General features: G+C 33.6%; 1 protein-coding gene across 24 annotated transcripts in view; it reads right to left on the bottom strand.

The window, feature by feature from the left end:
- Positions 1-27289, bottom strand: part of ARHGAP32 (Rho GTPase activating protein 32) — a 319968-nt gene that overhangs the window by 18520 nt on the left and 274159 nt on the right. For all 24 annotated transcript variants that reach the window (XM_076002670.1, XM_076002671.1, XM_020286787.2 and 21 more), the window contains 9 exons: positions 23106-23255; positions 13969-14071; positions 12465-12609; positions 11945-12027; positions 5468-5575; positions 5051-5196; positions 4292-4487; positions 2572-2717; positions 507-578 (listed from right to left, as the gene is read on the bottom strand). In XM_076002670.1, coding sequence (XP_075858785.1) covers positions 507-578; positions 2572-2717; positions 4292-4487; positions 5051-5196; positions 5468-5575; positions 11945-12027; positions 12465-12609; positions 13969-14071; positions 23106-23255 — 1149 coding nt within the window. The remainder of the gene's footprint in view (positions 1-506; positions 579-2571; positions 2718-4291; positions 4488-5050; positions 5197-5467; positions 5576-11944; positions 12028-12464; positions 12610-13968; positions 14072-23105; positions 23256-27289) is intronic.

Genomic DNA, 27289 nt, shown 5'->3' with positions numbered 1-27289 from the left:
GATGCACTTTTAAGTTGCCTTCTCCAGGTGCTAATTATCCTTGGATAATGAACACCACCTGTAATCAATCTGAATCATGAAATTTAAGGTCAGGTTAAGCCATGTGCAAGAGAAAAGATGACTTACTAGCCTAAATAGCAAAACTGGTTAATTTTATACTTGGTAGTATTATGCTCCTATTGTGAAATCTAAAGAAGGAAATAATAGTAATTACAAGAAGGAACTTGGAATAACAAGTTCTCACTTAGGCATTAATAAATATAAATGTATAACTTAAAAACATTTCAGCTATTTTTATGTAAATTGAATAGCAGTCATGCCAAAAGTGAAAAGATTAAGGACTGCAACCATATTAAAACATCAATCTGAATAATATTAGACACTAGTATTCTTAGGAAATGATAGCTGATAGCCTATTTATTAACTACATCTTGATAAAATACACTCATGAAGTGTTCTTTATGCAATATATGGTAGAATACGACAACTGATGCTTTCAGTCTTACCATCAACTGCATGGAGGGATGTAAGAGACTCCTCACTTTTAGCTGAGCGGAGGGTTCCTTCTGCCCTGCCACCTGAAGAATAAAATCAAATAGTGTGAAGTATTTATTATTTGTTACATATGTAGTTAAAGTGATCATTGTTTTTCTTGACACATTTAAACTTCTAAGAGTGATCAACTGTACATTTTGACAGGAATTTATTATCCTATTATAGAATGTGTTGTCGTGAGATGGTATCATACTGGATGTCAAGTGGGCCCTAAGCCCAGTGCCTGGTATCCTTATAAGAGGAGAGGACGCAGAGAGAGGCAGAGGCGGCCATGGGAAGACGCAGGCAGAGATTGGAGTGACACTGCCATAAGCCAAGAAATCCCAGGAGCTGGAAGAGGCCAGGAAGGACTCTTCCCTGGAGCCTTTGGAGGGAGCACAGCCCTGCTGATGATACCTTGAATTTCAGACTTTGAGCTTCCAGAACTGTGAGAAAATAAATTCCTGTTGGTTTTTTTTGTACTCAATATGGGTAATTTGTTAACAGCAGCTCTGGCAAACTAATACAGATACTTTAATTATATACGCTGACTCTCACCTGCTAAATATCTTCATGCTCCCCACCCCTTGGCAGCACTGTCAACACTCCCTTTCTAAGCCCCTCTGCCCCTCAGAGGAGAGCACCTATCTCTTTTGTTCTTTGCCAACCTTTCTAATCATTTCTTCTTACTCTCCTCTCATGACAACTCTTCCTTTTCCACTTCTTTATACACAACGCTTTTCTTCAGAATTCAGCCCTCAATTTGTTTCTCTTCTGTGTTCCCATCTTCTGAAACACTTAGTCCCTTTTCAATTAGGGGAATCCCTACTTATCCTTCAAAATCGAAGACAAAGGTTATATTTTCTGGTCACCAGCCCCACCCCCTGAGAACTGACAATTCTTACCATAAATGCCTTGTATAAACCTCTATCTCATTAGCTATGATTCTGCACTGAAATTTATTTTCTTACATGCATGACTTTTCATTTAGACTCGGAAGGCAGTCTTAATTTTCCTTCTATCTGCGGGGCCTGCTATCAAATATCTGGCACATGCTTATTAGGTGATTGCATACCGAATGGATGATGAAGTAAGTGAACTGACCGTTTATACTTCTAACATTGCCTAAGAGGGATCCTTCCTAGATTCAGAAGCTGTTAATATCAGGAGAACATGGGTTTAAACTATTTTTAAAAGGATAGTGTTTTTCAACAGCGATAGATTGATTTAATCTAATAAAATACTATCAATGAGACACCTAGTAAAAATAAAAAGATAGCTTCCTTGGTTATAAGAATTATAAACTTGAAAGGCATGTTGAAAAGCATGCTTTTGTCATTTTTTAAATATGTAAAAATACAGATCTATACATTTAAATACCACAGCAGTATTTATTACAAGCTATTTTACAAATACATTGTGAATTTTTAATTGCATTTCCACTATATATAATCTACATAGTTTCCTTAAGGAACTGGATATTACTATATATTTATATATAACTTATGTTACTTTTCAATTTGGGGAGAAAGAATTGCTAAAAGAAGATACTCCCTAGGTGCAACACAACTGTGGCCATATTACACCAAACTGTATTATATCAATACATGTTCTGGCACGGTGGCTCGTACCTATAATCCCAGTACTTTGGGAGGCCCAGGTGGGAGGATAACTTGAGGACAAGAGTTCAATACCAGCCTGGTTAATATAGTGAGATCCTATCTCTACAAAAAATATATATTAAAAAAAATAGTTGGGTGTGCTGGTACATGACTGTAGTCCTAACTATCCAGGAAGCTCAGGTGAGAGGATCACTTGAGCCCAGGAGTTTGAGGCTTCAGTGAGCTGTGATTGTGCCACTGCACTGCAGCCTGGGCGACAGAGTGAGATTGTGTCTCTTAAAACAAAAAAACAACAAAATAACCAATACATGAAGTATGTGCCCAGAGTAACAGGAGAGCATCATGACTGCACCAGAAGTGGGAACCTACCACTGCTCTGCCATGCTAGGACACCAAACAGCAGCAAAGCACTAACCTTTCAGCGCCACCGCCTTCATCTCGGAAGGCTCACTCTCGTTGCGCTGCAACTTCCGTTTAGAAACAGAAGATGATTTCCCTAAGTTGAAAAAGGAACGCCAGCTGCCCACAGGAGATTTTTTCATCTTATTTTGAGGCCTCTTTCTATGAGAGAGAAAATAATTAATCAGTATTAAGGCAACCAAGGGTCTGTCTTTTCTTATAGAAAAAGAAATGAACAAATGATAGAAAGAACCAAACAGCCTGGAGAGGCACAGCCAAAACAGTAAACAAACATCCACTTTCCACGTAGCATGCCCTACACAGCACGGCTAGCAAAAGCAGGAAATGGAAATTAAACATGAGGATTTTCATATTAGTAACTATTTTCACAAAGATCATTTAATACATATCTTCATATTCAGGTCCAATTTCACAATCTGCAAAGTAAGTGGGAATAGGACATATCTATGAATAGGCAATGTTAAACCTCCAACAATAACATAGAGTTAAAATCATTTTAGGTATAGAGAGTAAAGATGTAAGAGAAAAGTATTAAGAATAATAACTACAATATATTGAATGACAGGCATTGTGCTTCTGCCTTATATGTAGTATCTCCATTAAATTAGATATAACTACCTGAGGTAGGTACTATTATTCTCATTTTATAGCTGAGGAAATTAAGACACTAAGAAGTTCAAATAATTTCCTTACTGTTATAAAACTAGTAAATGATGGAGTCAGGTCTGAAACTCAAGTCTATTTATATCCCAATATCTACTCATTTAACTCTATGAAGAAACTTTTTGAGTAAATTATGGAGTTAAAAAGATGTTGAAGACAAACTGAAAAACAAAGTACAAGAGTATATTCCAACATTTTGCTGATAGGACATTTTTAGTCATGAGAAGTGAAAAGAAGTTAGAGGAATATACTGAAATATGGAAAGAACAAATTCTAAAGTTTTATCAGTACTATCCAATCCAGAAAATCAAAATCCTTACATTCATGTGTAATAGCTAAAGGAGGAGCAAATATATAAAAAATAACTTTTACATTTATTAGTCTTCCTACTATAACTAGTAAAAGAAGATACAGAAACCATGTAATTATCATTTCTTTAGAGAAACAGAATTTCAGAGCTAGGAGGGACATTGAGAGAGCAAACTGAAGCGGTTCTCAAATTTTAGCAGATATCACAATCACGAAAGTTTCATAAAGGACAGATTTCTGGGTCCCACACCCACAGTTTCTGATTCAGTGGGTCTGGGGTAGTACTGGACAATTTGTATTTCTAACAATTACCAGATGATGCAGTTGGTTAAGAGACCACACTTTGAGAACTACTGACCTATTCTAACCTTAATATGAAACCAATGTCAAACAAGTTATTGTCCATTCATTACTTTCCTAACAAGCTCTTCCAACACAGCTTATTTCAAAGCAAATTTCTAAATAATATATCTCAGAGAGAAAAATCAATGAAAGTGTATCATTTTCCAAACAATTTTCCCTATATAATTGACTTTCTTCTTTTTAAAAATTACAAGATGATGTAATGCTTTGCAAGAATCATTTGTATCATTTCCTACGAAGTGTTAAGTAGCATCCATATTCAAATAAATAGGTTTTTCTAGGACTGGCCCAGAATTTAATATAGTAATACTAAAATACAAAACTAAATGCAAACAATAATACATAGCCATGAAAATCATATTTTAAAATAAAAATTTTACCTTTCAAGTGGGAACTCAATTATGGTATGAAATTTTCCCTGAAGTGCAGCAGGTCCTTCTCCTACTTCGATATATTTATTTTCAGTCACAATTGGAGAATTGACCTGAGCTTGTGTTCGTGCCTGGGCTTCCTCCAATGTCAGCAGCTTGGTAGATGGAGAGGACACCAGCAGGGACTTGGGCCTTGATAAAGAAGCTTCCAATGGAAAAAAAAAAAGTAAATCAATGTAGAAAGTCAACTATGGATAAGTATGCTAATCTGTCCATCTACCTATCTACCTATTTACATTGTTTCAAATTTTCTTCAAGTATTTTAAATAGCAAAAGCCATATTGCTTTATATTAAATGAGGTGACAGACCAGGTTGTTAACAGTGGCATATATATATATATATATGTATTTTTTAATTCATTAACTATTCTCCTTTCTTAAAAGATACTGATCACTCAGATATTTTTAGTTTTAGAAGGAGTTTTTCTTCTGCTCCATATTATACCTTTACATGTATCAGTAATGGGCTATAAGATCTTTTTTTTTAATATGTCATGAACTTACATAACAATAGGTCTAACATGCTGTATCCACTATGTACATACAAAATTAACTATCAGATTATACATTTTGGAAAACAGACATAAATTAGCTGCCTTATATCAATGACATATTTTAATAATTGAAATAAGAAATGCACAGTTCTCCATTCCTTTACAAGTTTATATCCATGTTCCTGGTAGTAAACAAAACCCATTTAAGCCATACCTGCCCCTTCTTGCATGACTGCACTGATTTTGCCACTGAAAAGCACATCAACATGGTTAAGTATGAACTCGACAACCACAGACTGAATTCTCACTTCCATGAAAGCTGCTGTTCCACTGAAGCAGGCAGATTCTATCTGTTTTGATCTGTGAGGTAAACATATCCATCAGAAAATTGCAAAGATAGCACAGTCTTAAAGTACATATTTTTTTAACATGTAAATCACAGACAAACCAGAGGAAGAAATCATATTTTTACAGTCCCTTAGCTAAGCCCCAGTTGCCTGTTTTAGGGAAATGCTAATAAAAAGAATGAATTTGTTTTACCTTTTAAATTTTTCCTTAAGAACACTGATGAATTAGACTTTTACTTAAGATAATTAATTCCACTAAAGGTCATAAGTCAAATGCAAATTACCTTAGCAGGTTTGGAGCCCAAACAATTGCTAGGTTTTTTGCATGCATATTTGTGATGGAACAATAGTCAGCTAGAAGAGACAAGTGTCTCATCAGGAACTCCAGTGTTCTGGAAAATGAAATACGACATATTAATATAAAGAAACAGTATGTAGCAATGTAGAACATAAAAGCCCACTAATTAATTTGTAAATTTGCAATAGCAAGATGGAAAAAGAGACCATACAAACCCAAGCAATTTTTTTGCTACATATTTAATATTAAATATTTAAATATTATTATCATAAGTGACTACTCCACAAAAGCTAGTTTCTAGACCAAATGATATTTTGAAGTTATGCCATTCTACTTGCAGCAGACATGCTAATAGGAAAGGATTTAAATATTTTTTTCTATGAAAGAAAACAGCAATGTCTCACAAGCCTAAAAAGAGTTAAAAGAAACATTCTGATAGGCATCAAGGTGAAAATATTTGAGCAGATAATATGCTTTTGGAATAAAGAACCTTCCTCCAATCCTAATATCCTGGTTTAACTTTTCCATTCAAAATTTAACTTATTTTAAAAATTCCATTTATACCAAGATTAAACAACAGGGCAGAGTATTTTTGGAAATAATATAATCTGCTTAAATTACGTTAAAGCAGATAAGCAAACGTGTGTGTACACACACAGAGATATTATCTACCACCTACTACGTCTCAAACTGTCCCTCTCTAACAGTACAGGGATTAAAACTATTAAATATAATGAATGGGAGACAAATATGTAAGACTCTATTATTTGAAACACTAATGAAAGTTAAATCTTAGTCCACATATGACCCACAGAAATTCAGATGTGCCCAGCATGAATGTGAGAGGAAAAGGAATATATCAGCTAGCCTAGGCATTGTTCCAGATGCTTTTATGGGGAGTCTCATTTAATTCTCACAATAACTCTAACAAGCACAGTATTGCCATTCTCTCTATATGGAGGAGAAAGTCAAGGTTTGCCAGAGGTTACACAAATCAGCAGTGGCAATACTGGGTTTCAAATCAAGGTCAGCGTGGCTCCAAAGGGCCTGCTCATTCAACAGCACCTACTATAGCCACTTTAGAGTTAAAATGGTAATTCTCTGTCCCTTCTGTACATGGTTAAATAAGGAAAGACAGATAGACACAAGTGAAGCTGGCCTGGGGACTATAAAGAAGTGGGAAACTTGAGAAATGTATTTAGAAAAATGTAGAATTTTATTATGGGTGGGTGAAGAGAAGGAAAGATTAAAGGACTTCAGAAATGTGTTTCATAAGAACTGCAAATTAAAACAACCAAAGATACCTATTTGGTTTACCTATCTAATTATAAAGATTTTTCAAAAGTTAATATAAAATTTTAGTCAGGATTCCATGAAGTAATAAGCACTTTTATATTCAGCACATGAAAGTTCAACTTGCATAAACCTTTATGGAACACAATTTAGATATTATTGTATAGTAGTAAGAAAAAAAATATTAGTATCTTTTGATGTACAGAATTTCAATGCTAAATTTTATCCTAAAAAAAAAAAAAATCTAGATTCCAAGTGAAAGGAGGATCCTCAAAGTAATATTCAAAATTGGAAAAAACCCCGAAAACATCCCATACTGCCAAGGTAGGTAATAAAATGTATATTAGGCGACAGGCAAAAGTATTATTAGGATACAGATACTACATATATATATGTATATATATCAAGCTATAAAATATACAGCATACAAAATATAGAGAACATACACGCAATATGTATTACTGAACATCTGTGTGCAAGGCTCTGCTCTGGCAATATCGTGATGAGACCGAATTCATGACTGCAGGAGCTTATATAGATGGTCTGACTTAACAATGCTTCCACTTATGATTTTTTTGGTTTTAGAATGGTGTGAAAGCAATATGCATTCAGTAGAAACCATACTTTGAATTCTGAATTTTGATCATTTCTAGGGCTAGCAATAAGTGATATGGTACTTTCTTGAGATGCTAGGCCGTGGCAGCAAGCAACAGCCCCCAATCAGCCCCACCACCAGGAGGGTAAACAACAGATACCCTACAGTGTTGCCAGATGATTTTGTCCAACTACAGGCTAATGTAAGTGTTCTGAGCATGTTTGAGGTAGCCTGGGCCAAGCTACAATGTTTGGTAGGTTAGGTGTATTAAATTCATTTATAATAGTTTCAACTTACAATGAGTTTATAGGATGTAATCCATCGTAAGTCAAGGAGCATCTGTATATTAAATAGGCAATATAGCATATATAAAAAACATATAGTAGAATATATGTTTAATAGGGAAGATTAGATAGTAAGGGATATATATATATAAATTAGTAGGGGAAATACCGATTATGTGAGAAATATCTATAACTATGTATTATAGGAGAATGTATAGTATGGTAGGAGAAATATAAATATTATTAGAGTACATAAACATAATATAGTAAAAAAGCTATTCATCTCAACAGTTGTAGGGGATATATACATATCCACATAGATAAATGTGTGTATGTATATATAGATTTAACACATAAATAGATGAATATATATAATAGGAGATAACATCAATAATAAACTCATTTAGTTCATATAATAGCACTTATTTAACAGACCTTGTTCTATGTGCTTTTTCTTTAATATTCACAACCCTATGAGAAAATTACTATTGTTATCTCTATGTTACAGATGATAAAACTGATGCCAGAGAGGCAATGGAACTTGCCCAAGGTCACAAGGTCACACAGCTAGTAGTCAGTTTGGCTTCAGAGTCCCTATATTACAATGCCTTGAATATATAGATAAATATTGTATATAGAAGATATAAATATAATACACAGAAGAGTATAAATATATATATATAATATAGAACAAGAGATATAGATAAAACACATAGTGGGAGATTTATTTATATAAAAATTTATAGGAGACATATATACTTCACTGTATGAGGAAAATAGTAAGAATTCTATTAAATACATAATACATTATAGGAGGGAAATATGTACATTTATATGTGCATGACAGAGTCTCTCCTTACTGAGTTCTCTTAATTCACTCACGAGAGTAACCACTACTTTCAATTCCCTCTGAAAAATGAACTGATTGGTGTCCAGGGCATAGTAAGTTTTTATGGCTAATATGTTTCTCTGTGGTATCCATGAGCACAATGGCTAACATCATTTGTATAAGCTTACCTAAAGTCAATTATAAGTGTTTCCATAACTATTCATACATGTTATCTTGATTCATAATTTAATTAAATGTCATCAACATTTATAAAATGTGTTTTTAGAAAATAATTTGTTTGCATGTTTCCATGAAACCTCAGCTGAATGCTTTGCAAAGTCCTGATAAAGGTGAGCTGCCAAAAAAGGAAGCTGCAAAATGAGTAAAAAACAGTGATGAGTAGAGAACAATTTAAAGCAACACAGAGCCTATAATTACTAATAATATTCTCACAAAGAGAAGAGACTGTATCCATGAAACAAGAATAGGATGCTACAAAGTAGGAACATTCAGGGAAAAAGGGATGGAGTTCTTAGAAATAAGAAATTTTTTAAAAATCAACAGAGAAGTTGGAAGAAATCCATAGGTAGAAACTGACAAAGGTAGGAAAAAAAATGGCTATTAGTTCAAGAGTAATAGTAATCCCAGGAAGAGAATAAATGATGAGGTTTAAATTGCAATGAGAATCATCAAAGAAATAATACAAGAAAAATTCCCAGAACTGAAGAACATAAGTTCCCAGATAGAAAAGACTCATAAAATGCCCAAAACAAAGAATGAAAAAGAACCCATACCAAGATATATTAATGTAAAAACTGATCATTAGGTATGTTCCAAATTTGAAAACATCCAAAATGGATAAAAACAAACCAAGACAAAACAGATTATATTTTAAAAAATGGTACACTAGTACCAGACTTTGCTACAGAATTTTTGGTCAACAACGATACAATACCATAAAATTATGAGAAAACAACTATATACATGCTAAAATTATACAGCCAATTATCAATCAAATAAAAGAATAGATTAAGAGTATTTTCAGATATCAAGGTCTCAAAAATTTACTCCCTATATAGGTTTTATCAGGAAGATAGGAGAGATGTGTACTACTAAAGCAGGGAGTAAAAACAAGGAAATCACAACAAGAGATCCAGAAAAGAAGCAATCTAACTCATGAAGAAGGTGAAGGGAATTTCCAGGGTGAGGGTAAAGGGTTAATAGCTTTCTTGTAGGTCTAGAGAACAATCAGTCTGGATTAAGGCAGGGGAACAGAAGACCCTAGAAGGGATGTTTTCAGAAAGAAAAAGAAAAAGGAAACATTATTTGATATGTTTGAACATACTGAGAAGTTCTGTAGTTCTGTTAGAGGACTGAGGAATAAACTAGTGACAAATAATAATAGAAACTTAGCAAGTCAGAAATGGGCAATCACTCCTCAGAAAACCCCAAAAAGTTGTATCAGAAAGGAAATATAATTCTAGTATACTATTAAGTGCAGGTGTGAATAGCAGTGGCACAGTTATTGCAATGCAGATGCTAGACACTCACTGGAATCCTGATGCGGACATAACTAGACTCTGAGGAAGGGGAGAGTGTGTTTGTGCAATACTGAGGGGAGGAGGCTGTAAAAGAGCCACATCCTCACCTACCCTGAAAGGAGAACAACATATAGTATCAAAAAGCAAAAAATCAACAAATAGCAATATGAGCATGCTATGTAGAAATAGGGGAGTCAACTCCAGAAGAAAGAGGTGAAAAGTATTAACTTCTGGGAAAAAGAAATTAGAAATGGAGAAGCAACTGCTGTTTCTCTGTGTCAGCTCTGCATGCCACTTGGCTTTTAAAAACTATGTACATATGTTATATTGACCGTTTTTTAATGTAGAGAAAAAAGATGTATTTCTAACATACCTCATGTAAAATTACCAAGTCAAGAAATCTTGGCTTAAGTCTAATCATCTGCTTTGCTATGCTTAACTTAAAACAAAAATAGTAAAGGCCAGGCTCATTCACGTATTTTATCATTTAAAAAAATCCTCTTAAGATGGCATTATTGGTACAGTTGTCCCTTGTATCCATGGGGGATTGGTTCCAGGACTCCCTGTGGATACCAAAATTCAAGGATGCTCAAGTTCCTGATCTTTATGGCATAGTATTTGCATATAACTTAAGCACATCCTCTTATTAAATCATCTCTAGATTACTCATAATACTTAATACAATGTAAATACTATGTAAATAGTTGTTGTATTGTTTAGGGATTAATGAGAAGGAAAAAAGTCTGTACATATTCAGTACAGACTTTTTTTTTCCTCTGAGTATTTTCAATCTGCTCTTGGTAGAATCCACAGATGCAGAGCCCTTGGGTGTGGAGGGTCAATTACATCCAGTTCACAGACGTAAAGACTGGTGCTCAGAGAGGCGACACAGGAGTAAGTGATAGATTTGGAAATGTAAACTCGGGTGTATCTACCAACCAAAGTCAATATTCTTTATATTGCACTATTTTTTTTCCATGATTGATGGAAAATTGATAAAGAAAATTCTCTTCTCCCTTAAAGATGTTCTTCAGATAACTGTGTATTGATCAGATTTGTCTTTTCAGCCTTCCTTTTCAGGACTAAGTACCTCAGTTTTTTTAGTTTACCTCATGAAAATTCTTTAATTTTGAGTTTCTTCCACACTTAATGGGTTCTTGGACCTCATTAATTTCATTGTGTTTTCCTTGAGACAGGTTACATTAGTAAGACAATGAGTTGATACTAAGTTACTTTCTGGCTCATGACTGTCATACATTTATATCTGATTAAAAATAAGTGATTTTTAGCATTGATTAAAAATCATGTTGAGTGTAGTGACTTTTTAAAAAATACATTATAAGCAATATCATTTTGAAAACAATCAGCACTAAATTATTAATGTGTATATTACAAGAACATCTAATTTAATTTCTTGTCAATAATTGAATTTTGAAAATGTATCTCTCGCTTTTTTGTATACTATAATACAGTGTCTACTGTTTTCTTTCTCTACTAAATGGCAAAGTCATCCTTAATTTTAGTCTGGTCTTCTCAGATATAAACAAAAATATTCCTGAGAGTCTAAACTAACACACAAACCAAATTAGGTTTTGAAAAGTAGCAACAACAACAAAACCAGTAACAAAAACAAAACAAAACAAACTCCAGGTTTAGTCAGCGGTTCATTTGTCATTTGTTCATTCATTCAGTTACCACCTAAGTATCTACTGGATGCTAAGCACTATGCCAGGCCCTGGCGATGTAAAGACAAATAAATATAAATGTATATATTTATGAATGAAATTCATTCTGGAAAAATGGAAGTTTGATTAGTTAGAACTCCAGGGAAGTTTAAATAGTTAGAAATCCAAAGGGAAAAAACACTGTTGCAGATCAACTAACTTCTCCCTCTGTCTGGTGCTGGCCAACTGTGGCTTACCTGTAGTGTGGCGGGGGCAGCTGCTGGATAACATCATGGATTCTTATCAGTCTTTCTTCATCTGTTGCTGCTGAAACAGCATCCTGTAACAATCACAATGGAAAATAAACTAGTGAGCTTTGTTGGTAAAATTGAAAGTTCTTCACTTATGATTCAGTTTTCACTCGGAGATTAACTCACTTTACTCTCTGATGCTAAATGAGGAATAAACACAACATAATATCAAGGAAGTAAACTATTTTCACACAATGTGAGCACTGAAATCTACTCAAATATAATTTTTAAAAGTTCGATGGCAATCCATATTAATGGCGATATGATAGTGGCTCAAAGTCAGAAACTAGAAGAATGACAGTATGAAAATAGCAAAGATCACAGATAAGCTGGCAATGATTGTTTTTTGAAGGAGTCACTTTAGTCACAGAACTATTTCTTACATGAGACCAAACCAATCTTCACATGTTTTAAAACCACAGCAAAGCTCCACAAAGCACTTGATTCAAAAGTGATTTGTACTCACAGAAAATTTCTCATATAGCTGGTAGGTGAGCAGAGGGTTTGGGAGCTCTCGGAAGTACAGCTTACAGAGGGAGCCCACGGAATGGATGTCTTGAACATACGGCTCCTTTGTCAGGTCGGGGACATGCTCAGAGTCAAATTCATGACTAATAAAGGCAGATGAGGACAAAACAAAATTATTTTACTGGTGGAAAGCAAATGTATGACTTAAAAACAGAAAGCAAAGGCTCAAAGTGTTCAGCTCCACCTCAATGAGTTCCTATTTTATTCAATTCATTATATTTCGTGTAAGTTATATTGGACTCTAGCAACAACTGGATGCCTTATCATAAGACAGGTATCTTTCTACATGGATGTTAAAGGCATAGCTTTAATGTTAAAATGGACAATAACCTCGAAACTCATATGAATGAGCAGCTCTTATAGCACATCAATCTAAAAACAGGACTCCTAACCTCTAATGGCTTGAACTGAAAATATTCTGCCAATTTCTGGCAATCCCAGAAACTGGGGTTGAATGGCAACTCATGCACGAACAACTATGTACAGAAATTCCTCAGATATAAGTTGGATAGCTCAGGAATGCTTTAGTAAAGTGGGATAAAAAAGCCAGAAATAGTACATTAATAAAGCAACTCCCAGCTAATACCAAATTTTAACAGACAGTAAAATCTGTAGCATTAAAGAAAATAAAATAAAAGTTGTAGTCAGAATACTAAGGCAGATTAAGCTCACTCTCCAGGAGGTTAGTTAATATTAATCCACAAGCATGAGACTATTAAAGGACTAATGTATATGCACAATCTGAATACTATGTCTTAAACTAAAGACTGAAACTGTCTTTAACAAAAGAACCACTTTAAATATTTTCTAAATGTGTATTCCTGAAAACAGAGATGAGCTCTGTGGTCAATTAAAATATTAAAGTACCTACAGAATTATGGCAGTTACCATGTATCACAGTGAAAAAGAAAGGATAATAACATATCAAGAATAGACTAGAATCCAAAAGATTAAGCAAAAATAAAATTCATATTGCTGGCATAGAGGATACCACTATTTTTGTCTCAGAGAAGATATTGGGAAGGATGTGAAATATGTAACACATGCACACTTGAGCATATATCAGAATTAGGGTCAAAGAAGATTAGAAAAGGTTTCATACACATCAATTTTAATTAAGAACTAAAGAATAATTCTATTATAATGTAATTTCATCTCTCATGGTTGTCATGTGTTCAGACTCAATTTGCTAAAATCTTCAAACATTATGAAGAGACAAAATACAAGTATTGAAGAGATTAAGGTGCATGGTTCACTGATACTACAGATGAAGAAATGTCATTTAGAAAAATATATACAGAGAATAATACGGATATTATTTCCTATTGTATTTAAACTATCTTACTGAAAATTGTGGTTACCAAAATAACTCAATTTTGAAATAATTTCATTTTAATGAGTTAAAAAGGAATGAAGAAGAAAATGCCATGTAAGATTTTTACCGCAGTCTCTGGATATTGGACGCAACGCCAGAAAGACGATAAATTCCATCCACAATGCCATATCTCTCAATGAATGCTGTGCAGCTTTGAAGAACCTGGGGCACTAAAGAGGATTTTTAAAAACATAAATTAGATTGGTAGTATTCAGTGGAACCAAAGTCACCAAAAAATGGGAACACTGTAGTTTTCAAAAGCAAAATAAAATTTGTAAATAAAATTAAAGGGGGTGAAGATTATTCCACTACAAAAAATGATGAGGGTATCTTTACTTAATGTCACATCTAAACTACATAACTAATTCCTGAATAATCAAGAGTGGCTCTTATCTCATGACATTTAGGTAAGTAAAAGAGTTCATACTCATTTAGACAGTCTGTCGTCTACAGTAGACTCATTCAGATCATGTTATCACAGTAAGGTGAACTTTTTAGTCCTAACAGTGTGCCAGAATTTTTAAAAATACATCTGTTCAGCTAAATTTCATACACAGCAAATGGCTATATAAAGTTAAATGCTTATCCCAACATTACTGCTTGGAACTGCTGCAATGTTTCACTTCTTTAAAAGTTTCTTCCATCTTTTCACGTTAATGCTTATTCTAATTTTATTCAATAAACAAAATACCAATATAATGTAAAGGCCAAAGCAATTTTAAATAGAATATTTTAATATTTAAATAGAATATTTTAATTTCCTGCCCATATTTACAATAAATTTACTGACATTTTTACTTAATATTATCAGCTCATGATAAAGGACACTCTAAGTAGAAAGAAAAGAAGAGCACATACTCTATCCAGTTAGCTCAGTGAATACAGCAATTCTGGGTTCTACAGTCTAGAATAGAACTTCCAAAGTATATGATATAAAATTTTTTTATAACCATTCAAAAATTTATAATGGCTAAGATTTGAACATTGGTTTGTAATAAAGATTGGTGAGTTTACAGACTTTAGTAACTACATTTTTACTTAATATTAACAGCTCACGATAAAGGACACCCTAAGAATAAGTAGAAAGAAGAGTGTTGGTCAGAATCCCTGAAAAAAAAAAAAGTTTGGAAGTACATTATTTGGTCTACAAAGAGCACTTATATACTAAGGATGAAACATTCAGAGTAGCAAATGACACTAATAAGGTATTTTAATAAGGTAATTTTAGCTAATGTATTTCATTTACAGTATATTACTATCATTCTTTTATTATTATAATAGACTTTTCTTGGTTTTCTTGCCTTCTGTTGTCCTTGTAGTCTATCTTTAATTCTGTCAGATGCTGTAATTCCATCTAAAACTTAAACTCTTTATCTTTGATTTTTTTTAAAATCAGAAAACAAAAACAGCAACTGAGCACTTAATATGATCCAGGCTAAGTGCTTTACAATGGACTCTCTGATTCTCACAGAAACCCTTCGGTAAAAGTACTATCATTATTCTCATTTTTACAGAAAAGAAAAATAGAGCAGTGAAGTTTTACCCAAAGCATAGGGAGGAGACAGTGCTAGAAATGAGATTCTAACTCAAGCAGTCCAAGGACAGAGCTAATGCTTCAGCTACTGTAACACACTGCCTGGCATATAAGACCCTTTGCAATTTATACTTAATTATTATCATATTTCCATATTTCACAACTATCGGCAAAGTGAAGTTTCACCTTTTACCACACAAACCAGCCATTCTATGACTCCTTCACAAAACAATTTCTTCTATCTGGACTCTCCCTTCTTCATACAGAAAACTCTTGGTTGTTCAGAAGACAGTTAAACTATCACTCTTAAGCAAGCCTTCCCTGAATACCCTCAAGTGAAGGCATCCACAGCCCTATGTCCTATGTACTCACAGAAGGGTATTTCAAATTATCATGTCTTGTTTATACAACCATTACTCCTTTTAGACTGCAGGCTCATAAAGGACAAAACCCATGCATCGTTCATCTTTGTATATTCAAAGCTCAGGAGCACTGTCCTGACACAAGGTGTAAAAATTAGCATTACAGGTGCCCCAAGGGCCAGAAAAAGTTATCTGATCATTATATAATTCTATATTCATTTCAACTATATGCTTTCTGCCTCTAAATACACTTAAGACTTTTAATAACAAGACACAGAAATGTGCATGTAGTAAAGATGAAGGGCAGACAGAATTGTCGAGAACTTTTGTGGACTGACTTTCATTATAAGCAATCTGTGTCAAAATGATGTGCAAGATATAAAATATGTTTTTGAGAACACAGGTCCTACTTCCGGCATTCTTCCAACAATGATAACCTCAAGTACCTTATGTTTCTCTTCTATAAACTAGAAGTAGAATAATAAAATTTGGAGCTAGAAAATTTCTGTCATCTACTTCAAAGGAAATATATTTAGAGATTACTGGGATAATTAACATAATTACTTAAAAAGAAAAACAGTTTAATTCTTTTTCTTAAAAGATGGTTCTCATTATGTATGCTCCAAATTAGCATGCTAACTCACCAGGTACACAAAAAGTTTGCTTTGGAAGAAAATCCTTCAGAACACAGGATTTTATTTCCATATTATCAGGCTCTCTTAGCATACATTATAAAATTTTCATAAAAACAAGCTACTATGTTTAAAAAGTATAGATAACTTTCACTAGAATCTTACATCTATGTGATATTAGATTCATATCCATTTGTATTCTCCCAAATAAGTAGGAAAACTTTGAAATTATAGAGAATTAGAGGTCTTTCTCCGATAATATGACCAAGTTCCTACAGATGTAATACTTTATGGAAAGCATCTGAATTGTTTCTTTACATTTTATGTTCCCTAAGTAAAAGAACTAAATGTCTACAAAACAATCACACAGTGAGGCTTAATATATAAAATTATGTAACTATTACTTGCAATTTTAAGAGAGACGAATGGGACATTTAATAAGAAATAAGTGGCAAAAGGAAAGAGAAAAGCATAAATTTTAATTTTGAAGAAAAGAGAAGAGAAACTGAAAAACAGTGGAGAAGATAAAATGAAACTATCTGGTTTATTTTTTCACTAACATGTAGGAAAGCAAAATGAGAATCCAATGTATTATGTCTTGCAAAAAAGGGTATTTTATTAGCTATTCCACTCAACCCATCTAACAAGCCAGCCAACGCACACTAATAATAACTCAGTCAAAATATAACATTAAAACTTCCAAAATGGCTTCTCTAAGAAACTAAGAAAAATCTTCGTCCATGAAACTTAGGAATTTGGGGGGGGGGGTGGTGGCACAGCAAGAGGTGAGGGAGGCAGGAGAGCCAGTAAAAAGTTTTATCTGCATTTCCAGCGGCTCGCCATGGCTCACATGGCAGCCTGAGCTCACCCCTCCTCCCACCCCTACTGGTCTACCATCTGTGGAAAACTGTTTTCCACAAAAATGGTCCCTGGTGCCAAAAAGTTTAGGGACTGCTGCTAAAAGATGATATGACTTTAAGAATTATTCTTTATACGTATAAAGAGGTGACTAAAAAGAGAAAAGAAAAAAAAAAAGAATTATTCTTGTACTCTTTGGATCCACTTTAACATTCTTAGGGTTTTTTAAAAAATATCATCATATGACAAGAGAATAAAAAATGTTAAATTAAAATTGATGATCCTTAAAATTAGAATCATGGTTAAAAAAAGTGGGATCTTGAAAGTTTTGGTTTTATTTCTGTTCTTTTCATTTACTCAGTTATTCATCAATCCAGTATTTATTAAGTCCCTTTTATCTGACAGGCATCCTGCAAGTATTTCAGGTACACATGAAAAAGCTGAGTTCCATTTTCAAAGAAGTGACTTCCAGGCTGGGCGTACATGATTACAACAGTGTTACTTTTTACAATATGCATCATGATTTTTGATTAGGAAAATACGATTGCCTAAAGAATTAATTTCAGGTTATTTGGGCCTTGTTTAATTTCTACTGAGCTCTGATTACAAAATCCTGGTATACAATATGATACAGAAATATGTTTGGGCAACAGAGTTTCCTCTCCTTGGGTTTTAAAATATTTTTTATATTTTGTACCAAACATAATTTTACCTAGTTTTCTACAAAGTTCTCACTATTTTGTTTTAGAAAGCTCATTTCAAACTTTTAAGAAAATTTACTTTTAAATATGTGTAGCAAAAATAAAAGTCCTATAAAAAAAATCAATGATACCTAAAAACTCTATTACATTCAAATAGATTTTTTTCATAATTAGTATATATGAGCACTGTAGTTAAATCTGGTATTTTTCAGACAGTAATTATATATTGGTATCTGTCCTCTCCTATCATTCTTATGAAGAATGGAAACATACCTGACACTTCTAAATACAACTAAAATTGCTGAATTGATGTTTGCAAGCTACTGAGTATAGCAAAACAAATTGGAAAACATTCAATTCATATTAATGATCACATCTAAGCAAAGCTGAACAATGGCAAGAAATATAAAAAGAAAAGGAAATTAATGTAACAAAAAACATTTTAATGCTATAATTAAGAATGCCCAAGTAAATAACAAATTAGTCTAATCTATATACAACAAAAAGTACTATGTGGGCAGATGTTTAAAGAATCAATTCTAAGGCCGGGTGAAGTGGCTCATGCCTGTAATCCTAGCACTCTGGGAGGCCGAGGTGGGCGGATTGCTCAAGGTCAGGAGTTCAAAACCAGCCAGAGCAAGAGCGAGACCCCCGTCTCTACTCTAAACAGAAAGAAATTAATTGGCCAACTAATATGTATATAGAAAAAATTAGCCGGGTATGGTGGCACATGCCTGTAGTCCCAGCTACTCGGGAGGCTGAGGCAGGAGGATCGCTTGAGCCCAGGAGTTTGAGGTTGCTGTGAGCTAGGCTGATGCCACGGCACTCACTCTAGCCTAGGCAACAAAGTGAGTGAGACTCTGTCTCAAAAAAAAAAAAAAAAAAAGAATCAATTCTATAAAAATAACTGATATAATCTTTAATCAACTCAATTATAAACACTGTGACTGTGATAACTGAAACTCTGTATGATCGTCCTGAGTGAACTGTGGCACCAGGGACCACAAATGAAAGGTTAAAAAGAAAACTGCCCTGTTAGGCTCCTGTGTTATTTCTTACAACACTTTGTATAGAAGAAACAGGTCAGGTTTGTCACTTCAGGCAACAGAGGCAACAGGGAGGTACTCAAAAGATTAGAAAGTGTAGTAGGATAATCTCCCTATGAAGTTGATTATTCACTAGGAATTATTCAGAGAATGAATCACTTAGTAAAACAATTCTGATATAATGCTCCTTCTCAGAAAAATCTGCTGTAATCTGCTATTTTGTTCATGATAAAGACACCATTTTAAAGTCTAACCCAAAACAGAATAGTCACAAAGAACACTTACACATGTTATATAATTATATTTATCTATCTCTATTATACATACTATATATATCTCTTGTAATTATGCATATAGTATATATCATTCTTCTTCATGATTATTCTAATTGTTTAAATTTAGAGTTTAAAATATCATATACAATATATATTCACTTCTAATTGTTTTAATTTAGACTTTAAAATAGTCTCTCTATGTGTATGAATATAGATACACACATAACTGTAGTTATAGACTACATACAATATACAAAGTCTTGGCTGGGCATGGTGGCTCACGCCTGTAATCCTAGCACTCTGGGAGACTGAGACAGGAAGACCACTGGAGCCCAGGAGTTTGAGGTTGCTGTGAGCTAGGCTGACATTACAGCACTCTAGCCCAGGTGACAGATCAAGAAAGACTCTGAATCAAAACAAACAAACAAAAACACAAAAAAACCTCCAATATACTAAGTCTCAAAATCTTTAAAGCTAAAATTCCTCACATATTTATTAAATCAAAGACAAACTAATAAACCATTTTGATATTAAAAAACATTTTTTTTCCTAATTAAAATTTTAGTTAATGAACTTCAAAGCTTGCCTTTTCCTGTTAATTTAATCTTCATTTGAATATTGAAATGAATATCCTTCATATATATATTTATTTTTCATTTTTTACCATCCCTGATGAAACTGGAAATTATTTTAATATGCCAACTAGAATATATTTGACTTCAGTCTTTAAGGTTTTTGCCTCCTAAAGTTTATCAAATTGCAATTACACTCTGATGTCGCGAGTTCATTTTTTTGTGTATACAGACTTTCTCTGTTGGACAGGCTGTCAGCACAGAGGTTTATCTTCCAGAACTATTAAATTCATATTTAATATTCCTTTAAAGTTTTGTTTTAGTTGAAAAAGCAAGACAATTAAGAAAAAAACCAATCCCATATAGACATTATCTATATCTAATACTTTAGCATAATTCATTTTACATGTCACCTAAGTATCCATACTTCAAAAAGTTTTATCTACTGCTTACATATGTTTTTCAAGTTTCTACACTGTATTCAAACTCACAATATCTAATAGCTTTATAATTTATAGAACAATCCTCCCAAAGTTAGGTATTTAATACTTTTTTGCTCTCACACATAATGCTACAATGAATATTTCTGTTACTATTTAATTACAACATTAGCATAAATCCCTAAGGAGCAGAATTGCTAGATGAAAGGGACACTAAAAAGTCTCTTGCTATAAAGTGTCAAAATGCTTTGTACTAATTCAAAGGTTGTACTAATTCAGAGATACCTGAAACCAACAATTTTTACCTGTTGGTAAAAACTACTGCTGTCGTTACTAGCACTGGATATCATAATTTAGAAAAACAGCTTTGTTATCTTCATAATGTTTACCAATGTAATACGGATTCTCAAAATTGTCCGAAGATACGTTTCCATGATTACAAATGAGGATAAACACTCTTCTGTATTTTGTTTACCTATCACCCTGTGACAATTATGCATTTATATCATTTCTCCATTCTATTACTCAGAGACTTAAATTGTTTCAAAAATCTGGATGATATTCTTATACATTATAATAGTAGCATTTCATATCTAAAAAATTATTTTTCCTTGTCTACATTTCCTCCCTCTATATTTGTTATTTTTCTTTTCTTTTTTTTTTTGAGACAGAGTCTCACTCTGTTGCCCAGGCTAGAGTAAATGCTGTGGCATCAGCCTAGCTCACAGCAACCTCAAATTCCTGGGCTCAAGCAATCCTCCTGCCTCAGCCTCCCGAGTAGCTGGGACTACAGGCATGCGCCACCATGCCTGGCTAATTTTTTCTATATGTATTAGTTGGCCAATTAATTTGTTTCTATTTATAGTAGAGACAGGTCTCGCTCTTGCTCAGGCTGGTTTCAAACTCCTGACCTTGAGCAATCCACCTGCCTCAGCCTCCTAGAGAGCTAGGATTACAGGCATGAGCCACCGCACCCGGCTCCTGTTATTTTTCAATATATGAAAAGTATATATTTGAAGTCACCTCTACGCTTTTTGTTTAAATCTGATAAAGGTATTACTATTCTTTTACCTTAAAATCAGTTCATATTGGCAATTTAAAAGTTTAACTCCTTTACATATTTGGAGTTTATTTTCAGTGTCATAAAGTAGAAATTAATTTTTTTCAAAACTGTTATTTCATTATCTCAGTATATATTATACGAGGGTACCATGGAGTAGTGGTGAGCACTTTGGATTCTGAATCAATATCTATTATAAATAATCTTTCCTCATAACATGGTTATAAAACTATACTTTATCATAATGGATTTTTATCTATGGTAATAACTATTTCTGAACATTCTAAGCTGTATCATTCACATTTCATTCGTGGCACAAAGCCCTGCCTTCTAGTTTTGAATACTGTTTTAATATCTGGTAAAATTAGATGTCTCCTATCCTCTCACTGATTTCTCCCACCCCCCCCCCCGCAAAGATCTCTGATATTTTCATTGGTTGATTTTTTCATGTGAATTTTGAATAGATGCAAAAATAATCCTTGGAGTTTTTGTCTTTTTGTTTAAAGAACTGCACTATTGATATTAATTTGGGAATAACATCTACTTGAAATAATATTTTGTCTACTCTCTCAAGAAACATGGTATAGTTTGCATTAAATTCATATTATTGATATAAGTCCACTGATATTCTTTAAACAATGAGTAAGGCCTTAATTTGGACTTGATATTATTAACCTGATTATAATTAATTTATCATTTTTGATTAGTGATCTTCTCAAAAGGCACAATGGGTATTTCCCATCAGAATTCAGAGTTTGGCCGGTCACAGTGGCTCATGCCCGTAATCCTAGCACTCTAGGAGGCCGAGGCAGGCAGATCGCTCAAGGGCAGGAGTTCAAAACCAGCCTGAGCAAGAGCAAGACCCCTTCTCTACTAAAAATAGAAACAAATTAATTGGTCAACTAAAAATATATAGAAAAAATTAGCCAGGCATGGTGGCACATGCCTGTAGTACCAGCTACTCGGGAGGCTGAGGCAGGAGGATCGCTTGAGCCCAAGAATTTGAGGTTGCTGTGAGCTAGGTTGATGCCACAGCACTCACTTTAGCCTGGGCAACAGAGTGAGACTATGTCTCAAAAAAAAAAAAAAAAAAAAGAAAGAATTCAGAGTTTCACAAATCATCTATTTGTGATACTTATCAACATCACAGGTAGATACTGCCTTAATAGTTTAGCATCTCTAAAAGAGATGGTAAAGTACTATTTTAAAATATCAAATGAAAATTTCTTTTTTTCTTCCCTCCTATACATCCATTCACCTAATCACTAAATTCTTCATTCACAATTTAATTTACAGAGAAAAGAATGTAAATTTTTAAGTATAAAAGTTGGAAGACTGGTTTTGGTATTTCATAGTCTCAAAGCTATGTTTTTTCCACAAGAAGAATTACATAAATATTTTAGGATAAAATGTGAGCAGGAAAACTGGCTTAAGAAGCTATCTGGGCAGATATAAAAAAATAATGCAAAATAACAGTGTTATTGTACCTTTTGTGTGAATGTCCTACTCTTCCCAAACAGATCATAGGCATTTCTGATGCCAAAGTACATTTTTAGACTTTTCATTCTCAGCTCTACCCAAAACTGAGATGAGTACCTGAGGAAGCTCAATCCCTGCTCCTGAAATGAGAGATCACTTGCCTAATCTACTCCGTAAGTGGTTACAGAAACCCAATATGGAGAGGTCAGAAACTGAAAGTATGGGCTTATAAATTTTATTTTTACCTTCAAAACCAGAATTCAGAAGGTGCTCCCCCAGGTCACAACCAAACACTCTCTCTTTCAAGATTCCCCGCTGCTTCAGCTTCTGTTTTGTTGGACGAGACTTCATGAATGTTCGTAAGAAAGTAATGAGCTTGCCGTGCTTTTTAGATACTAAAAAGTAATAAAGAGACAATACCTTAGTTGTGGCAAGAGGTTACACTTTACTTAGTGTGATAGATATCTCAACAGGTTGACTTAAAATAATCTATTACAAATACATTTTATAATCTGTAGGAAAATTTCAGCAGAAAGTTTAGCTAATAGTTGTGTTTATAAATAACATAATTCTGTACTTTCTTCTCACCAGCCTGTGACTTTAGTTGAGGGGATTGTGAGCAAGTTTAAGTGTTATAGTCTGTGATCTCTGAATCAAGCTTCCTATGCCAGCTGTCTTCCCAATGCATACTTAAGGAGATACTATACAATTACAAGAGGAATCTGATTTTTACTGTAATATATTGCTTTGGAGATCTTCATAGTAAGTTACACTTAAAATGGTGTAAGTGTGGTTTGCATTTCTAGTCAATTTCTAAAATATTTTACTTGATGGTTAGAAATTTTCGTAGCATTTGTAATCTGGTGAGTACAACTGAAAAAAGAGGATAATCCCATGATGATATAGAACATACCTGTCAACCTAATGGCTATACAAATACAAAACACACGAACACACAACAAAAGCATCGAATCTTCTATTAAGTTAGTATACTTAAATACGTCACCTTAAATCCTTTGTAGATCAAAGCAAGAGTAAGCAAATCAGTATTTGAAAAAAATAGTTCCAGTAATTGGCACACATACACACACAAAAAAATAGTTCAAGAATTGAGAGTAAACAAATCCCTAGAAAAATGATTTTTGTAGCCTACAGGGAAAATTACTCTGAAAGTAAACACACAACTAATGGGCAAAATGTGACAAAGCAGTCATCCTATACTGCACAAAAATTCAATGGGAAATTTATTCTGTTTTATACCAACTGTTTAAAGTTTACTTAGAGTAATCAATATAATTTTGATGCTATCTCTGGCATCCTCTGAAATTCTGGGTAAATTACAACCTTTCTTCTATCTGAGATTCCTTGCTGTAAAATTAAATGACATGCTCACTTATGTATACACAAGACATTCTGGTACACTTGGCTGTCACATATACTACTACTATATAAAAAGTTATGGGCTACTGTGAACTTTATTCTCTTCTAGTTGCTAGCAGATTATGTTTTATGAATCTGTTAAAAGAGTGGCCATCAAACCATCTCTGTTCTTTTTCAAATATTTTCCACATGAACTACAAAATAATTGACAAGGTTCCTAAGAAACTACAAATAAATTTGGTTTGCAATAATTTAACATTATACAATAATTTGTAAGAATTTTAATTTCTATAATATTCTATATTTTTATCTGGAAACAGAGTATATGATTTTTCTAAATCTTTTGCATCTCTCAGTTAATTCTCTTTATGAAAGGACACATTCCACATACTGTCTATTAGAAATACTGCTAGGTGTCTTTTTATGTGCCCTGGTAGATCAATATTTTTCTTTCAATTCTGCCCTTCATTGGTAATTAATGGTATGCTGGAAAACAATTTCTTTATTTATAGCTTATATCTGATCATTACTAAACTCTCAACAATTTTAGGAGGATTTTAGTTGATCCTTTTGGATTTCATGGATACGTAATTAGGTCAAGGCAAATATGATAATTCTAGCCTTTTTCTAACAGGAATAATTTTTATGTTTCAAATTTTACTGATTGGCCAGAACTTCCAAGATGCATGTTAGCGGTAGGCATTCATATTTTGATGATGAATTTGATGAAAATACCTGTTGAATTTCACAACTACATATGATATATATGAGAAATTACTTTTACTCACACACATTTCCAAGAATGTTTCAAAGGAATGGGAATTGAATTTTAGCTTTTATTTGTTTAGCAACAAATATGCAAGTGTCTCCCATATTTCAGGAACTGTTCTAAATCCTGAGAGTACAATGGGGAGGACCAAGAGATACAAGGTGCTTGCTGTTGCAGAGCTTATTAAGGACAGACACATGAACAATTCAATAGTAATACTGACATAGCTAGCATTTATTTTACACTTAGTATGTACAAATAACTGGACAAGTGTTTATATTTATTATTCATTTCTGACAGCACTCTATAAGAAAAATACTATTATTATTCCCATTTTTAGATGAAGAAACTGAGGCACAGAATGCAAAGTTAACGTGCCCAAAGTCACATAACCAGGACTTAAAATCAGGCCATTTGGCTCAAAACCCAAGCTCTTAGCCCCTATATGATACTGCCTAAATTGAAGACAACAAAGTAACATCAGATTGTTTTTAGTGGCTAATAAGGAAATAAATAGAATGAAATAACAGTGACTTGAAAGGAAAGAAACTAAATTAAATAGGGTGGTCAGGGACGGTTCCTCTGAGGAAGTCATATTTGAGTTGACAGCCATGAGGGTGCAGCTAGCCAGGGAGACAGTGGCATGAAAGGAGGTTGAAACCCTTGCAAAGACAAGGGTTTACAGGCTATAACAGAAAGTCTGGGTTTTATGCAATGACAACACACTAAACAGTTTAAATATTTTAAAACAGTTACTTTAAAATTAACCCAGTATGTGTACTAGAAACCCAAAAGTGCTTTAACAGGTTGGTTGAATAAACTATGATACATCCACACAGAGGATTACTGATTAACTTTTGCTTTGCTTTGCTTTTTAAGGAGGATCTCTACCTACTGATACGGAGTAATCTGCAGGATATGTTAAGTCAAAAAAGCAGGGTAGAGAACAGTATATTTAGCATAAGAAAAGATGAGGAATATACACATTACATACAAATTCACACCCATATACGTATGTGCATAAGAGCTCATTTCTGCAAAAAAAAAAAAGAGAAGGATAAACTAGAAACTAATAAAAATGGGTAAAAAAAATGGATGGGGAAAGGGTAGAGGGCGGGGACAGGAAGTGAGACTTCTCTGAGTTTAGCTTTCTTATCTAGCTTGACTTTGGAATTATGTTAGAGTTTTTTCTATATGTCCCAAAATAAATGTAAAGTGTTTGTAAAAGGAGTACATACTTTGTGGTATATATTCAAAGGACAAAAAATCTGCAAAGTAATATTTAATTTCATCAAAACTATTTTACTATTGGTAATATTGGTAGTGTAATTCTGAAACAATTTTACTGATTGGCCAGAACTTTGTGGGCCAGAACAAATAAATATTATTAGGAACCAAGATTTTCAGCATGAGAGAAAATGCGATATAATAATAAGGTCAAAGAAGTTAAGAAGAAAAACCTGTAACGTTAATTTTGACTTAGAAATGTCAACATGAACTCACAATTAATACCTACATACACACACACATTCACACATACACACTTTCCCTAATCTCTATCCATTGAGAAGGCTTAGAAACAAATCATATGCCAGTTGCAATGAAGACTTTGGTCTCAGATCTGGGATAACATTCCCCACTAAAACAAACCCAGACTCGTTGGAAAAATGCCTGGTTTCAAGTTGGCAGCAAGCAAACCACAGATGAGAATGGGGAAGCTTGTTGTGAAGAAAGAAAGGGATACCCACTGCTGATGGAGCCAAAGGGTCAAGTCAGATGGACTCCCACTGGTAGACTGGGGCATCCCAAACACCATAAAAAATGACTATCTTTGATTATAAAACATAAAATAAATAAAAATCCATGAGTCTGTAGTAATACTCCCCAAAAGAAAGGAAGGAAGAGAGTGCAAATTTTTAGCACAAATGAAGCCAGAACATTTCTTCAACTGCAGCAATAGTCTGCCATATTGAACTGGGCTCCTCAACAGTAGAAAAAAAGAATACACTAATTTCTTTCACATCAATTAGCAATATAATAACTGTAATTATTGGCTGTAATTAATTATATATTGACCAGTAATATAAACCCTCACAAATCACTGATAACTGGGTGGAAATAGATTTATAATTATGATCCTCCAACCAAATTCTCATCTACAATAAAATCCCATCAGTAAAGGGCAACCTGTGTACAACTGGACTTCCCAGGCTATTAGGTAGTTTTGACTTTGCTTCTTGGTTTGGTAAGTTTTGCTCAAGAATAGGGAACCTTGGTATC

Source organism: Microcebus murinus, chromosome 4 (assembly GCF_040939455.1).
Source record: "Microcebus murinus isolate Inina chromosome 4, M.murinus_Inina_mat1.0, whole genome shotgun sequence".
Lineage (NCBI taxonomy): Eukaryota > Metazoa > Chordata > Mammalia > Primates > Cheirogaleidae > Microcebus > Microcebus murinus.
Note: the sequence above shows the minus strand (reverse complement) of the source record. Positions and strands in the feature narration are given on the sequence as shown.